Source organism: Tachysurus fulvidraco, chromosome 3 (assembly GCF_022655615.1).
Source record: "Tachysurus fulvidraco isolate hzauxx_2018 chromosome 3, HZAU_PFXX_2.0, whole genome shotgun sequence".
In the NCBI taxonomy this organism is placed as follows: Eukaryota; Metazoa; Chordata; class Actinopteri; order Siluriformes; family Bagridae; genus Tachysurus; species Tachysurus fulvidraco.
In genome coordinates, this window is record NC_062520.1 from 17,155,654 (window position 1) to 17,173,377 (window position 17,724).

At 37.1% G+C, this 17,724-nt stretch overlaps 1 protein-coding gene across 9 annotated transcripts in view; it reads right to left on the bottom strand.

The window, feature by feature from the left end:
• Window positions 1-17,724, bottom strand: part of pde1ca (phosphodiesterase 1C, calmodulin-dependent a) — a 60,443-nt gene that overhangs the window by 21,905 nt on the left and 20,814 nt on the right. For 5 of the 9 annotated variants that reach the window (XM_027149549.2, XM_027149550.2, XM_027149551.2 and 2 more), the window contains exon 2: window positions 17,608-17,634. The exons of the other annotated variants lie outside the window; for them this stretch is intronic. In XM_027149549.2, the coding sequence (XP_027005350.2) occupies window positions 17,608-17,634 (27 nt within the window). The remainder of the gene's footprint in view (window positions 1-17,607; window positions 17,635-17,724) is intronic. 9 annotated transcript variants of the gene reach the window in all.

The window sequence follows — 17,724 nt, forward strand, 5'->3', positions numbered from 1 at the left end:
ACGACAAGATATGTTGTATTTGATCTCAAACTACCCACACCGAAACAATTACCAACAAGATGAAGGAGGCATAGCACAATATAGAGGAGGCATTTCCCTCTTGGCAGTCTATGGAGCATGGCATCAAGGAACGGCCAATAACGTACCTTAAAAAAATCCACGCTGGATCTGTAATATAAACTCTGGGTCTAAACCTGTTCATGTAGCAGACAAAGCTTTTTAAACCATTTAATCAAGCTCCTGAGAGCTGGTCTAAGTGCTGCAATAATCCTCTTTAACCCCAGCCAGATTGAATTCTGACACAAGTATTCATGTGCAAATAAAGACAGGAACAGTCATCAATGACTTAAAAAATCTAATGCCACCATAACGCAGGTCAGAGTGTGACCAAAATCTATCCTTTGATATACATTATTCAAAAAGTTATACTCTAGGTTAAATGTTAAAACTAAATGCTCTGAGCAGGCCAACTGATAAGTGCTGACTTATTGGTAACTTATTAAATACAATATGTCATCTCCTTTCACTGTTTCTGTATAATTAAAATAATATACATTTCTTTGCCACTGATCTTTACTACTGCAGCTTAATACAAAATGCAAAATTAGCATGTTTACATCAGCAGCACATTAAGAAGACACATACTAATAGGAATGAGGCATTGTTTTATAATGAAACAATTTGGATCTTGATTTCAAGCAGAGATGATAACAGTGTAGCTGCTGTTTAAACAACATTATTGTAGAGTGAACAGAGCAAGCAGAGAGCAGAGGAGGAACCTTCATCCTTCTTCACTCTCATCTGTAGTCTATGCTGCCTGATTCATTTAAGCACTCAATTAGTGAGATAACAAGCTGATGGATGGATTGGTTGGAGAGCAGAGGAAAGGGAAGGCTTGATGAAAGCCAGAGTGAGACTGAGAGAAGACAAGCAAAGAGATAGGGAGATGAGGAGGAGTTAGAGGATGAGGAGATTTGCAACAGCTCATCTCCTAGAGCTTCTGTGTATTTGCAGAGTTAATCAAATTGTTAATGTAATCAAGCTTAATCCTGTTCACATGTTAAAAAAGAAAGAAAAAGAAACTAAAATATGGAGATTTCATACAGACTTATAATCACAGATACATCAAAACATGCAGATATATATTGTAGGTAGATATTACTTGTTGATTGATTAACAACAAATTATATTCTCTACATCCATTACAATTGATAAATTCCCTTATCACATAAAACCTGCACCTTTGTAAGTGTCCAGTGACCGGAGGCTCTTAATTCATGCCAGGGCATAATGATAGGTTTATTTTTACAGTGTATATATATATATATATATATATATATATATATATATACATATATATATATATATATATATATATATATATATATATATGAGTTATGAATTATTACACAATGTTAGATTATGATAATCTCAAAGCCGCGTATGTCAGAGCATGCAATAAAGCCCGAGTTCATCAATGTCAGTACTGTGCTTGTCATTGTGTAAATGCCAGGGCTGAATGTCAGTTATTGTTCAGAATATAAGTGAATTGTCTGTTTTTGGAGAGTTGGATGAACTGAACAGTTGGATGAGTGGGAGTGTGTTTGCAAGGTACAAAAAAAAGTTGGTATAAGGGAGGATATTGCTGTTGAATTTTTCTTTGATTATAATCTATTGTTTTGAGCAAATAATAAGACATTGTTGGAAATCAGGGATTATGAAGGTAAGTTACAATTTGTTATATATGTAATGGTTAGTAATTTGGTAGCATTGCCATCTCCCTGTTCCATGGTCCCAGTTTGTTCCTGACCTTCTGTTACTCTCTGTGTGGAGTTTCTGTGCATACTGTATTCACCCCTAGTCTGTATGGATTTCCCTTGGTGTTCTGGTCTGCTACCACCAAAAACATGCCATTAGATGGACTAGGGAAAAATTATTGGCTTAACAGTGTGTGTGCATTCATATTACATTGGATTAGCATCCCATCCATTGTGTAGTCCAGCCTCATATCATCATTGTTCTGGGGATATGACTATGATAACCCTGACTAGGATAAAGCACTTAATGAGAGTCAGTGATTTAGGGCTATTCATTTGTTGGCTGATATCATAGAGTCATTGCATTTATTTTCATTATATGCTACAATTTGGCCTACAATATGCTTTTAATGAACTAATATTAATGCTTACATTCATGTTCCATTGTGATTCATACACATTTTTGGTGTAATGAAATGCCACCATCTATATAAATGTACAAATATCTGTATTTGAATTCAAACCAAATTTCAGCATGGAAAATTTTTTTAGCATAGAGCATGGTTAGAGCCAGTGACTAATCATGAATAAATGGATGTTGTGTGTTCATGTTAATAGGCACAGTCTTGCACTGGCCCCCAAGCTTTGTGTGTGGCTACTCAATCGCTTGAGCCTGCATTACAGTAAAAACCTCCTACACATGCAATTTTATTTTGTTGGGTTTTGCCTGATTCTCTTTTCAAACAGATGCCCCATGGCCCTTTTTGGCAAGCTTAAAAAAATAACTAACAAAAAAAAACAAAACACATTGACTGTTCATTTCGAATAATGTTTTCATATTCAGTTACATCCCTGAGCTCATGGATAGTTATGTGACAGCCAGTGAAGTGGAATGGAAGGCAGTAAGTGCAAGTTTAAATGAGGGTTTTAATTTCATTTTCGGTGGATCTCTCATAAAGAAATTTTAAGTTAATGTTGGTTGCGAGGTAATTGTGCCTTCAATTATTAAATAACAAAATTATTTACTACTACTTGTCATCCACCCAAATTATCATAGTATGTCAGCCTTACCAACGTTCTTGTACACGTCACACAGTGATATTTAGTAGATTTCCTCATCTACCTAGAAATGAATTACTATGCTATGACACAGAATTACTATGCTATGACACAGCACAGAACAACAAGTTAGTGTTCAAGAATGTGAACATTTGTCTCAAGTTGGAGACAGAAACAGATGCAATTGCAGCTATGGCACTTCTATTAATACAATTGCAAACAGTCCAAAACTGTAGGCAAAACTATGGCATATCATTTTAAACCAGATAACACAGATATGAGAAAAATCACCTCTACCGCAGTACTTATTTGAAGCATCTTTTTGCAGTGATTACATGCTTTAAGTCTTCGTGGGAATGATGCTACAGTACAAGCTTTGCACACCTGGATTTGGTTATTTTCTGTAATTCTTCTCTGAAGATCTTCTCAAGTTCTCTCAGGTTACATGGGGATGATTGGTGGGCAGACATTTTCAGATCTCTCGAGAGATGTTCAAGTCTGGGCCACCAGAGTTTTTAAGTCATGTTCAAGGTTCTGTCTGGGCCATTCAAAGACATTCAAGAATTGTCCTTAAGCCACATGTTTTCAGTGAGTATATTTCTGTATTTTGCCGTATTTACACTGCAGTTTCTGTTTAAACAGTGTTGCAGGCTCGACACTGAAAAAGACACGCTTCACAGTTGCGATGGTATTGTGCAGGTGATGAGCCTGGTTTCCTCCAGCACAATGCTTTTTGAGTCCAAACAGTTTATGAATCTTTGTTGTGTCAGATAATATTATCACAGTCTAAGAGCACTTGCTTTTTGGCAAATTCAAAGCAGGCTTTCATAACTTTTGCACTAAAGAGAGGTTTCTGTGTGGCCACTCTGCTATAAAGCTCAGATGTTTGGAATGTTGCAGTGATGGTTGACTTTTCTGGAAGCTTCTCTCATCTTCAGACATGATCTCTGAAGCTCAACAAGAGTGACCATCCAATCAATTGAATGGGTAAAGTCCAAAGTGTAGAAACATATCAAAGATGATCCAGAGAAATTAGATGCAACTGAGCAAAAGGTCTGAATACTTATGTTAATGTGACATTTCAGTTGTTTCATTTTAATACTTGTGTATTTTATCACAAATATGGCTTTTACTTTGTCATTATGGGGTATCAAGTGTAGACTGAAGTGGGAAAAAAACATTTAGGCGTAAGGCTGCAACATGACAAAATGTGCAAAGATTTAGGGCCTGAATATATTCTGAATGCAGTTTATTTGCCTCCAACTATAAAAGGTTTATCATACTATTTATTTCCATCTGTGAATTACCATAGCTTCATATACTATAGAGATGTTCCCCCAAAATGTATAAAAAATATGGGTTTGTACCTCATTGTTAAGATCAAAGCCATATAACAATTTCTTTCTAACAACTACTTCATAGACTCTAAGTGCGTTGGAATAACACATATCTAGACCAAAAAAAAAACTAAAAGTAAATAAAAAACTTGTTCGGGATATGGCATAAGGCACAAATGCTACTATCAAGAAAAGGATACACCAACTTATCCTCTGGTTTTACATAACTTAAAGCCAACAAAAACAACATATGTTGAGTTCTGAGACAGAAATGTATGGTACTATGGATAGATTTTGAGAAACTTCAAAATGGGGAAAAACAATAAACAAACATGGTACATCATTTGTGAAATAATGGTCAAATGTACAGCGGCTAGTGGTTTACTTTTTCTGTATTAATACAATTATATGGAAGGTGTACTGTACATGCACCTAAACCTAAGCTGCTTAAATGTGGGTGTCACATGCTGTGGGTGATAAGACATATAGATAACTACGCTTGTTTTAAGGCCCAAAAACTTTGGAAAGTTCTGAAAATCCCAAAAGCAGCAATTGAAAATTGCTTTATCACAGACTTGGCATAAAATTACTGTAGAATATTTCCAGCATCCATCTATTTCATGTCTATGGGATCTAATTGTAAATTATTTTGCCTGTTAAAATTTAAAACAACTATTATCATGAATTTGTTCATTGTTTATTTGTTCTGAAATGCTAATGATAAGTGCTGTAATTCTTTAAGCTTGTTTTAATGTTTTAATCTCAGCTGGTAAAATTGAGTTCATGTACCAGTTTACAGAGGGGAACATTTTCAGTGTATCTGAACTAAATCATTTGGATATCTTATCTGGGCTCCTCACTTTTGGGGGTTCACATTTGTACATAAACACATAAGTCTTGAAAAAAGATCTCATTACATTGTTACAGCTACACTTACAGAGATTTCTAGAAGTCAAACTATAACTCTTAAGCTCTGGAAAAAAAACACATTTACTCCTAATATAGACTTCCCTGTTATTTTTTTAAATTTTTTTTATTCTATGGCAAGACTAATACAGTGACCATTTAACTGTAAGGGGTGGCTCAAGAAATGACTGACTGAGTCTTAACAAATGGCAATCTAGATACAATCCTATTTCTAAAAGGAATTTTCAAATCCGTATTTAACCCACAAAAAAGGTCTACTCGAATTAAATCATTTTAGTAACTAAAAATATTTGCTGCTATGTAATAATTGCTCTCCTGTTAAACAATGTAGAATTATTAAGAAGCTTTTCAGTAAGCCTTTGTGAATTCAGGTAGACAGAGGCTACTTTCATCACTGGAGGATTGACGTGCAGGCTACACTTTGATGGACTTTTTCAGCAGCAGCTGCTATCTGAGTGGAAAAAGAAAATCAGCAAGACGCTAAAGATCAGGCTGCTGGCTAGACAGATTGTTCCCCGGTAATCCTGTCTTCCCTCAGCACTTCAGCCCAGTACAGAATGATACAAAGGGACCAAAATTGTGTATCTCTACCCTGAAATCCCTATCATCATCCTCACTGCATCATCATATGCCCCACTGTCATCACCATGCACACTATATCTAACAACACCATGCCATATCCCCACCTCCTTCTCTAATGATTACCTTGTGCTAGAGGTTAACTAAACCTCCAAGGCATAATTAGATATGATTTATTGATAACTACAGCCAGGTGATTGGGATTTGAATGGATAAATGTTAGTGATGAATGTTAAATGCTAAGGATGAATCTTGCATGAGGTTGGCCTTAGTAGGCCCTATACATCTCAATGACATCAACTTTTACTGAGCTTGAGTGTTAAATGCCATTATGCTCTAATGTCAGACATGAAAGAAGTCAGACTCCACAGTGATGTGCAGGAGCCACAGCCAACCAGAAGAAGGACAGTGAACAAATGTGAAAGGGTGAAATAGTTAAATGTTTAAGAGAAAAATGAATTCAGGACTTAAACAAGTTTACCATTTTTCTTGCTAAACAAGTAAGGCATTTATTTGTTCTCAGTTTGGCGGAAAGCTAGAGAATGATGGTCAGCTTATCTTTGTTGTAGACATGTTTTAACTAAACTAAATGGATTTGTTTTTGATTTTACTTTTGCTCACTCTTATGTGTATACGACGTATGTGTAATTTTGATATATGTGTCTCTACTTTATCTACATGCTAATGTAGGTAGGCTTTTTCTATGCTTTATATGTTTAAAAAAGAGTAAGACAATTGAAGCTTTTGTTCACCTTCAGTGTATGGATTTTACCTATGGATCTGAATCTGTTCTACTTAATATTTAATAATCAAATGTTAACAGTGCCTGTTCAGTGTTTCTCTAAACTCGGTCAACATCACTAAAGACTTTTATAAAAAAAATGAGGAAACAATGATAACAGTTGATAATTTTATCTTAAGAGTCATGAATGGTTTGTGTGTCCTTAACTGCATTCTACTAGATTGTATGCAAATAATGGTGCATTTGGGTAGACTGCAGTTTTGGAGGCAAAATGGAATTCTTTTTAATTCACACAAATGTCACTTCTACAGCTGTAGTACTAACTTAGCATTACTAGTGTGATACTTTTGAATACATTCTAAATTAGATTGTTAGACAAGTGGAGAATCTGCATCTATATTGTGTCAGTGTTTTATTCTAAAGGCAGCATATAAAAGTTGGGTTTTCAAAGATAAGCCAAAATTTTCAAAGCAACTCTCATTATTGTCATAATTTGACAATATTTAGTAAATTATAACTGAATTTCTTAATTACTGCTGATATTTGGAATAAGCTTCATGTTGAGTCAAGTGATGGTCATCAGAATTCAGCTTTGACGTTGAATTTGACTGTCATTATTTGTACATATTTATGAACAAGTCCCTCCTAGGAAAGACAAACAAACAGAGAGAGAGAGAGAGAGAGAGAGAGAGAGAGAGAGAGAGAGAGAGAGAGAGAGAGAGAGAGAGAGAGAGAGAGAGAGAGAGAGAGAGAGGAGAAGAAAAGGAATAGGAAGAGGTAGAGAGAAGGATGTATTAAATATTCACCTCTCTATTTGGAGTTGTAACACCTGACTGGTGCTTTGTGAATTTAGATTGAACGTTCTTAATTGATTCAGGTTCAATAGATGATACACATATAGTCAGTCTACCCATCATGTAATTTATGCAAATGGATGTTATTCCTCTTCTCTCGTTTTCTTTCTCTCTTTCTCTCCTGTAAAGGTCAGATGATAGAGGTCGTACACGCCTTGAGGTTTCTCTTCTAGTGAAAAAATAATGATAAAAACAAACTGTGACCTGAGCAATACAGTGAGCTGTCTAAACATAGCCTGAGAGACAGTAGCATATCTCTGAAGCATTAAGCATGACCCAGGCTATTTTATGACCTCTGTGTCCTGTGCATTAAATTTAGCCATATTCAGAGTGAGTCTGCATAAACAGGATTCCATACCGACATGCCAACCTCTTCTCACCAGAGCACAAGCATAACCCCTGAGCCATTCTGCTCTGCATTTCTAAATGTTATCATAGCAAATAGACTCATAGGAAAGAGATACAACATTATTTTTATTTCCTGTATGACTGGGATTTAAAATTTATTTTTACTATGGTTACTACTGTGGTGACATAGTACAGCTTTAGCCAGCAACTCACTCACTATCTCTGTCTGTTTTGCTGTCACACCCAATCATCATTCCATGTGAGGCTTGCCCATAGACATACATGCAGGCTCATATATGGCTCACACACACACACACACACACACACACACACACACACACACACACACACACACACACACACACACACACACACACACACACACACACACACACACACACACACACACACACACACACACACACACACACACACACACACACAGTGCTACAGTATATGACAAATGATTAATAATGTCTGACTGTATGCACTGGAGTCTGAGTTACAGAAGGTGTGTGATATGTCCAGGGATTCCATCTTACCTGAGAGATCAGATGACATACCGTACAAGTTCTGATTATGTAAAGGATATGAGCTTTGGTCGACATGTTGAGGCAGTTAACAAATAATATTAGGATTGAAAAATTTAGCCAATCAATCAACATGTAAAACTGTAATAAATGCAAGAAATTAGAAATTTCTATGTTGGAACAGGGACAAACAATGAAGACACCCCTGAGGTCACTGTGGAAGGGAGTCCTCCATCACCACAGCCACAGGAACAGCTGCAGTGTGTGGGAGCACAGCTAGTAATCATAACTGTGCTTGAAAAGTTTAACAGCACACCAGTTACAGCCAGACATCAGCTAATGAATGCAAAAAAGGATGGCGAGGGAATGGCAATGGTGAGCAACACGTAAACATGAGCATTGTCCCCTTTGTGTTTGCTGTATACTATGTATGAGGTGATTTAGTGGAATGAGGTAATAGGGGTCTAGTGGTGAAACCTGTAGAGCCACACATTACACAACTCCTCAGTCAGTCCCATAACACCGCAAGCTATAGCAGCAGTTCATGATTCCCTTAATATAATTCAATTCCAGATCTCATGTCTTAATATATTTTTCTAAATCAAATTCAAACATTAATTGATATTGAATCAGCTCTGCTGTTTTTTTCTAATCCATCATTTGGCTTTTCTATTACAACTTCTCCATTCATAAAGGAAATTCAGAATATTTATTGCTTAATTTATTTAAATGATGGATATTATCTCGGCCTAAAAACAGAATCAATGTCTGTACACAAGCTTTATTTTCCACTCCTCAATCATGACTTTGCTCTGAGCCTGAAGGCTGTTTGTATGTATTATTCAAAGCAATCTGTTTTGCTGTTTTTTATCGGATTTTTATAACAGCAAAGCATAAGCAGAACAAAACCTTAGCATTCACAGTTCTGAGGTTCACTGAATATTTCGATTGCACACATATATTCAAAATGCATAACCATCTACTCTGAACTAAAAGTTAAAGTCTGTGTCATTTAATGACACCCAAGGCAATGAGGAAGGTTACTGATCAAGCAAGCTCCCCAGTGCACTCCATCATGAAGCAAAGACTAGTCAGTCAGCTAATGACTTTTCAGTGTGTGTGTGCATGCTTGCGTGTGTGTGCATTATGCACACAGATTGTAAACAAACACTTGGAAGCTGAATGTGTTTAGACTGTGTGCTGCAGGAAGTATTTATTCACTAATGCTTCACAACATGACATTTTGCAAGCACAGAGGCAGTTTCAAAGGGTCCTTCATCAAGAAAAACATCCTTTTGTATTGCTCGAGTATTGACATCATTTCCCCAGGGATCAGCACATGACAGAATGGGAGTGGCTCCAATACAAGCATCAGCTGGACTCGAATGAGAAACAAAATGAATTCATCACATGTAACAGGTTAAGTGGTCTGTTGGAATTATTGTAATAAGATTACAGCATGTTTGCTTTTATTTGTAAGCAGTACAGATCGTGATCTAAACAAAAACATCCTATCCATACTAGACTCACTGGTGTATAAAAGGTTGTGTTTATTGCATCATCACTACAATACAAATCCATACCATTCCAGTGTACAAAGACAGCAATTGTATTAGAGAAACAGCAAAGGAAAGCTACAATATACTGTTTAGTGCCATAATGGGCCATTCCTGAGGTCTGGAGGAATGTTTAATAAAGGTGGTAAATATTTGTCTTTCAGTCTCTCTTGCTGTTTCAGAAAAACTGCTAAACAGGAAAATCCTGTGAAAAACGTTTTAGGGGCGAAAAGGAACAATAAATAATTTACAATAACCTAGTTGCAAAAGTGTGTATACCTCTAAACTAATCATTATTTGAAGAACCTTTTAAGTTTTTCCACACCACTCTGGTGACCATAGAGACATCAAATTGTAACTCAGCCTGCTTTAGGCCATACCACAGATTTTGGTTAGATCATTTAAAAACATTGATCTTTGGATAGGGGGCAGGGTGGCTTAGTGGTTAGCACTAAGTGGTTAGCACCTCCCTCACACCTCCAGGGTCGGGGTTCGATTCCCACCTCCGCCTTGTGTGTGCGGAGTTTGCATGTTCTCCCCGTGCCTCGGGGATTTCCTCCGGGTACTCCGGTTTCCTCCCCAGTCCAAAGACATGCATGGTAGGTTGATTGGCCATGTAATTGTCCGTAGTGTGTAATTGAGTGAATGAGTGTGTGTGTGCCCTGCGATGGGTTAGCACTCTGTCCAGGGGTGTCCTGCCTTGATGTCCGATGACGCACAGGCTCCCCGTGACTCAAGGTAGTTCGGATAAGCGGTAAAAAATGAGTGAGTATATGAATATATGATTTGGGGCACTGAAAGGTGCTGAAAACTGAAACAATTTTTTATCTTCCTCTTACTAGCAGACACTAGCAGCTGGTATTTGTATCTACTCATGATTTCCTTTACTTGATAAAAGCCCATGTTGCATAAAAACACTATGCTGCACTTTTGGAATGGTATTCTTAAGGTAATGTACATCTTTGCACCAAAAATACCATGGAAGTATTATACTTTATGGAATTGGTTTCATCAGACTGTAGAACATTTTGACACATGGTTTGGGCTGACTTTAATTTTAATGTCTTTTGGATGTTATTTATTTGTTTAGAAAGTGCTTCTGTCTAGCCATTCTTACCCATAGTCCAGGCATGTGAAGAATATGAGAGATTGTTGTCACATGCAGCGAGTAATCAGTACTTCTCAGATATTCCTGCAGCTCTTTTTGTGGTTAATCAGAATAATTTCATTGATGACAGCTGTATGATAATTACTTTTGAACATGAGATTGAACTGTATCGGTTCATTCTGAACAGAGCCAAATCCACAGTTATAACAGGGTGTGTACACGTATGCAACCAGGTTAATCTAACATTGTTTATTTGTCCTATTTTTTATAAAATATTTTTGATTGTGTTCACATTGAGGGTGGACATGATTCACCTTGATTCTATATTTTATACATGGAATCACAAAACCCTGTCTTTTTTAACAGGTAGAATTTTTATATCCATTGTACATAACTCTGGACATTTTGGAGCTTATAAGATATACCTTATATTTGCTCTACCTAGCTGTGTTCATTTAACTCTAAAGATTAGGATTTTTAGCAATAATATTAAATTTTCTAGAATATTTCACCCATGCTGTACATTTTGGTTGCTTATAGGTTGAGAAAGTATAATGGTGACTACTAACTAAGCCAACTACCTTAATACAATAAGAAAATAATAGAAATCAAATTCAATGACAATAGCTTTACTTGTCTCAAACTAATAGGCAAGTGGGCTATCAGCTACATATAAGGATTGCAGTGGACCGAATTCAGATACACAATATTAAGTCTGTCACAGAAAAAAATTACACACACTCACACACACACACACACACACACACACACACACACACACACACACACACACACACACACACACACACACACACCGCATACTGTCTCATTCAATTAATCTTTTTGAAAATCAGCTACCACTAGTATTCTCATTCTGTGATATATATATATATATATATATATATATATATATATATATATATATATATATATATATATATAATAAGAATTTTAATAAAATTCTCAACTGTAAAATTAAAGTATAAAATACATAAAATTAAAGTTTAAAATTAATTTAAAAATATTAATTTAAAATTTAAAATAGTATATATCTATCCCTAACCTTAATGAGCAAGCTGAGATGATATGAGGTAGAAACCTTGAGAGGAACCAGGCTCAGACGGGAACCCATCCTCATTTGGGTGACACTGGACAGTAAATAAAGTAAATGTAAATAATGTCCTTTCTACAACAGTTTATACTAGTGCAACCGAGAGCTCCTGAGGAACTAATGGGTCAGCACAAACTCTGAGTTCAGCACAGAGCTAACACTAAATTCTTCATGTCAAAGTCTTCAAATGATTGCTGATAAAGACCAGACCATAAAGCTGACTGACGCAACATTGGTTCAAAGAAGGCATGACAGTCTCCGGCCGGCTCCATCCACCTTTCACCCACCTTTGGTATTGGCAATAGTTTTTAATACTACAGCAACACATTCTGGTTTAACATAAAGAAGATGGCGGACTGGACTGTGCCCAAAGTTCATAAAAAAGGATTTGCACATAAAGCAAAAATTCTGACTATTTTTGTATTTTTATATATATATATATTTTATATTTAGGTACTTTCAGTGCTTAAGGGTATATAATATTTGTTACTTTTAGTTTTCACTTATTGTACGTTCCCCAGAATAGTATCTTTACTTTGCTGAAGTATAACTATTTGGTCAGACTACAATGCCTCTTGACAGATCTGTGTACACTTATTCCACCATGAATACAATTTCCCACAGAACAAAGGCTAAACACTAAAATACATTAGGTTTATACAGTAATTTCCCATAATAAAGACAAAATTTATATTGTCTAACAAGCTTATAAACCTAATTCTCAGTGGTAAACAAGGACCAAAAGTTGAAATAGCTTCCTGTGACTAGTGCTCTAGTTTCTGGCTTTGGGGTCTGAATGCTGTCACAAATAAAATATTTTCACATTGCCCCTGCTGCGCTCCCACGACCTGGACCCTTGATGTGCAGTATTGTGTATGATCAGTCAGCTGTGGCCAAATCCAGTCCAGCTGGGTTAGTTTTGCCGAGCTGCTGCACTTTTTCATTGCTGAAAGTTCCTACCTCCCCCAGAAAACATGCTGCTGTTTCCCCCAGCAATATTTGAGCTGAGAGAAGGTTAAGCTAAGTTTGTATTTCCTCTAGATATCTGCATTGTTGACCAGGGTCCTGGATAGTATTACATTTTTGGCAAGACAGCAAGAGACACGCACAAAGATGGTCTATAAAAGTAGATATATGTTTAGAGATACAATATTCTAAAAAAAAAATATTGCAAGAAAACATTAGCATCACATTTAAAACATAGGATAAATGGTATATGCAAACCATATTTTTTTTTTTACATATAATCTTCATAATATTTCAGGGGAGGCACAGTGGCTTACTGGTTAGAAAATTTGCCTCCTCGCACCCATTTGAGTTTGAAAGTTCTTCCCATGTGTCAAGGATTTCCTTTGAGTACTCTGGTTTCCTCCACAATCCAAAGACATGTGTTGTAACATAACTGCCATTTCTAAATGGTACATAGTATGTGAGTCTGTGTTTAATTGTGCCCTGCGATCGGTTGGGAGCCCATCCAAGGATAATCCTTCCTTGTTCTTTTTATCCAGGTTCACCCCTTACCCTGATTAAAAAAACAACAAAGAGACAATGGATGGATGAATGGATGGAAAATAAGTCAGTACTGTACTGACCAAAAATGAGTTTTCAGTTCCAAATTTTGATGTGGAGCCTTATGTGATAACCTGTTCTGTTCTTCATTGGCCTTGACATTGACATGCTATTATTTCAAGGTCTACACACCTAGACATGTAACAGAAATCTTAACAAACAGAAAGCTTAGTCTGCTTGTTCACAAAGCACCTAGGGAGAGCGAAGAGGTCTGGGCCAATCTGCCGGTGCTCCCTGCACTATGAGATAAACGTAAAGTCATTTATGCTCTCTCTGTTTCTGCAGGCAAAGAAGGCAAACAGGAGAGAAGAGGAAGAGATCAGAAAGAACTGTCTTCACAAACATCACAATTTTTAATTCCCACTAGCCCCTGGCAATTATGGGATGCATGCAGAGTTCGTGATCCGTTTACGGTAGAAACAAGTGGAAGAAACGATGCATGAATGACAATGTCAGTGTGAAGAAACTCTACGTTGCTGCCTGATATGTCCTTCTTTACATTCCTCTCACACAAAAAACAGAACCATGGGTGCACTAGGGAGAAAAAGTCAAGTTGTGAGGTGCAATCACTGGGTAAATACATCAGGTTTGCCTGAGTAATTATCTCATTTAATTATCAGATGTGTAGACTGTGATTCACTGGGTGTGAAGTAATCAATTAAGAAGCGAAAATCAGTCAGTGGAGAGGCAAGACAAGGCAAGATGTCTCAACTCTAGGCATTCTGAAAGCACAGAAAATAGCACTCATAAAACACCATACAAGGTGCTAGGTCATAGTTGTGATGTTATGGTCTAAAGATAAGACACTGCAGTCCATACAGACGTGTAAAAGGAATTTGCTCTTTGAGAGCAGACACTAAATATTTATCTGTTCTACACTGAGAACCACTGTAGCAAATCAGTGAAATACGTATTCACCATTCAGTTAGATCTGGATTAGGATACCTAGAAATGCAGAGCCAAAAGGTTAAAAAGAAAGGCGGGAGAAATATAATTAAAAGCCAACGAGGGCATGTAAACAAAACCCATCTGGAGGGCATTCTGTTTGAGTCACATTTATTACGCCATGTGTGAAAAACAGATTGAGCCAACGACAGGGTTCGGGGGGTCTGCTATGGCTGTGTGAATATGAGCTGCCTCCAACTGGGCAGCCAGCCCTAATTAGATTATCAGAAAAGGCCACACTGATGGCCATTAAATCCACCATGCACTCTGTGAGCCGTTTCTCAATAGCTTGAAAATGAGTTTGGGTCAAGAGACAAGTAGTGAAAAACATCCGTGCCAGAGAGCTGAAAGCTGAAACCCTCATGATGGCTAGTTCAATTAAAAACCGTATGACACCAATTAAAATACTTTATCTCTGGTAGCTAAAAAATGTTTTGATAAAATGACGGTAAATTCTTGCACGTGAACTGACCAAGAATTTCAAGTCGAATCAGTAAAAGCTTTGTTCTTTTAGTGATTTGCTTTGCCAAAAAATTGTTGTGAGTTGACTGTAAGTCAACAATTTAATGACTCAGTTTAATACTTGATAAGATAAGGGTTGAGATCGAATATATTACTTATGCAGTTCTGTTATGTCTCTGCAAATGTACCTTTTCAAAGCCTACAACAAGGTTTAGAATGAAGTCCTAATTGTCAGTTAAATTAGGAATCCTGAATTGAATCTAGAGGTCCTCGACACAGTGGAAGAAGTCAAAAATTTCTTCAGAGACTATATTGAAGTACTACAGAAACCTATTCAGGTACTATTCTGTTAGTAGAGAACATATTCAAAAGGCAGCTAAAGCAAGTGCAGTCACTGTTCACGGTAAAAAGCTCTTAGATTTTCTTAAGAAAGTGCAACAGCAAGAGTGGAGAGTGAAGAGAGTGGAGAGAGACAGCAATGTGACTGGAACACGAAAACAGAGACCCATAAGATCATATTAGCAGGGTGGATATGAGAAAGTCCTGGCTTTCAGAACTTCAGCTTAGTCCTCAAGGGAATGAATGCACGCAGTCAATCAGTTATTATGAATCTGTTTTCTCTTAAATTAATGCAAAGAATTCAGTGAACAGCCAAAGGGAGACAAACAAGTGGAAACACTACTACTATAATTTGTCTCTCTCTTTTTCTTTTTCATTTTCAAAATAGGTTTCATCCATGACCCGAATTGGCAGTATCGGTGCCTAGAATAATGGAAGAGGAGAATAATTCAGGGAGCTGTGTTACACTAAGGACGTCATTACAAAGCATGTGTTATTCCAGAATGAACAGTAAGGTATGATTAAAATGCAGCAACCATATGCAGAGCTTTCTGGGATCATTTACATTACTTTACTTGTTTAGGCCATGTAGAAAACTACAGACTGCCACATGCTTCAAAAATCTAATGAAGCATCTACTGATGAAAAAGAAAAATAAGGTGTTAGGTAAATTTATTTGCCCATCTGAGAACTTGATTACTTTAGATGCAATAGGAGCCTGACAGCTCTGCACTTTAGCTACAGACGTCGTGATTCCATCTCCCATATGATTGAGATTTAAATGAATCTGTCTCTCTGTCTCTGAGCATCCTCACCTTCTCAATTCTTACTGATTGCACATAAATCTGGGACAAAAATGTAATATTCATCTGACAGCATGAGTCATCATACAGTAGATGACTGCTAGAGTTCATGGAACATCTCATTTGGATCACTGTAACTGCATTAAAGTGACCTAGCCTGGATTTGCAGAGTCAACACTGGTCAACACTATTAGCTCAGGGAGCAGGAGATCAATAGGTTTGCGAGTATGTGAAACTGACAAGAGTAGAGATTGGGATAGGATTTGGATTGGCGGGGGTGGGAGGGGGCATTATCTAAGTGTGAATGCAACAGAAAGCCAAACAAACCTGGCTGATAGTGATAATTATGTGCAATAAAACAACCCTTCCGAGACCAAAGTCACACACACAAACACACCCGGGACTTAAAAAAGTGTTTCATCTGACTTATTCTCTTGGCACAATGTTGTCCTGTGTGCTACTCTTCTATGTGCACATGTGGGGAAAATGAAATTATTATGAAATCATTAGGTTTAATTATTACTATTTAGAATAATCAAATTATTGCGGTTTTGTAACTTTTTTTTTTTTTTTTCATTTTTCTATTTGTCTGATGATTTGCGCTTAAATCTGATGGATACTGTCATTAGTGTCTGCACAGCTATTGGTCAATGCTCATATACACACACAGAGATGTCCTCACATTGTTCTTACACACTCACCAAACACTTATCAACAGACACACATACACACCCATAAAACAGTGAGACATGAAAGAAGGGCTGGAGATACAGGAGCTATTGCTGGCTGTTTATGTCTACAACATGTCAGCTTACTGGCTGGATTGCATTCAGCTGTGGCCAGAACACTTCCATGGTTTGTTTCTGGGAAATGTTATGAAAGGAGATATATGTATGTGTGTGTGTGTGTGTGTGTGTGTGTGTGTGTGTGTGTGTGTGTGTGTGTGTGTGTGTGTGTGTGTGTGTGTGTGTGTGTGTGTGTGTGTGTGTGTGTGTGTGTGTGTGTGTATGTGTGTGTTTTATTTGTTAAAAGAATGACAGCCCTACACCAAGGTCAGTGATGACACAACAGTGATATCAGATCAGCTAGGCTAATAATCCAGCTGGCAACCATTAGACCCCCACCTCCTAAATGTCTGACATAACTTTATGTTTATCAAAGACACCTACATGCTCATACAATCACTCACACACACACACACACACACACACACACACACACACACACACACACACACACACACACACACACACACACACACACACACACACACACACACACACACACACACACACACACACACACACACACACACACACACACACACACACATCCAGGACACTACAGAGGGCATCCAAAAACTCTTCTTTTCAGACAGTGAAGAGGTTAAATAACACACAGTGTTACTGTACTTGGTATTTGAATGTAATACATTCACACATACAAATGGAAAGAACTGTGTTTACTGAGCATGATGCAATGTGAAAGTTTATTTATTATGATTTTTTTTTTACAGAAAGAACTTTACACAGATATATCACATTCACCGCAAAGATGCCATTCAAATGGCATAGATCTTACCTTTGTGATGTCTTCTTATATTTTCTCCTGAAAAATAGGAGAAAAGAAACATAAAACAATCCCTATTTCACTATGATGTGTAAAATGATAAGCTGGAGCAAGGTCAGGGGATTTTAT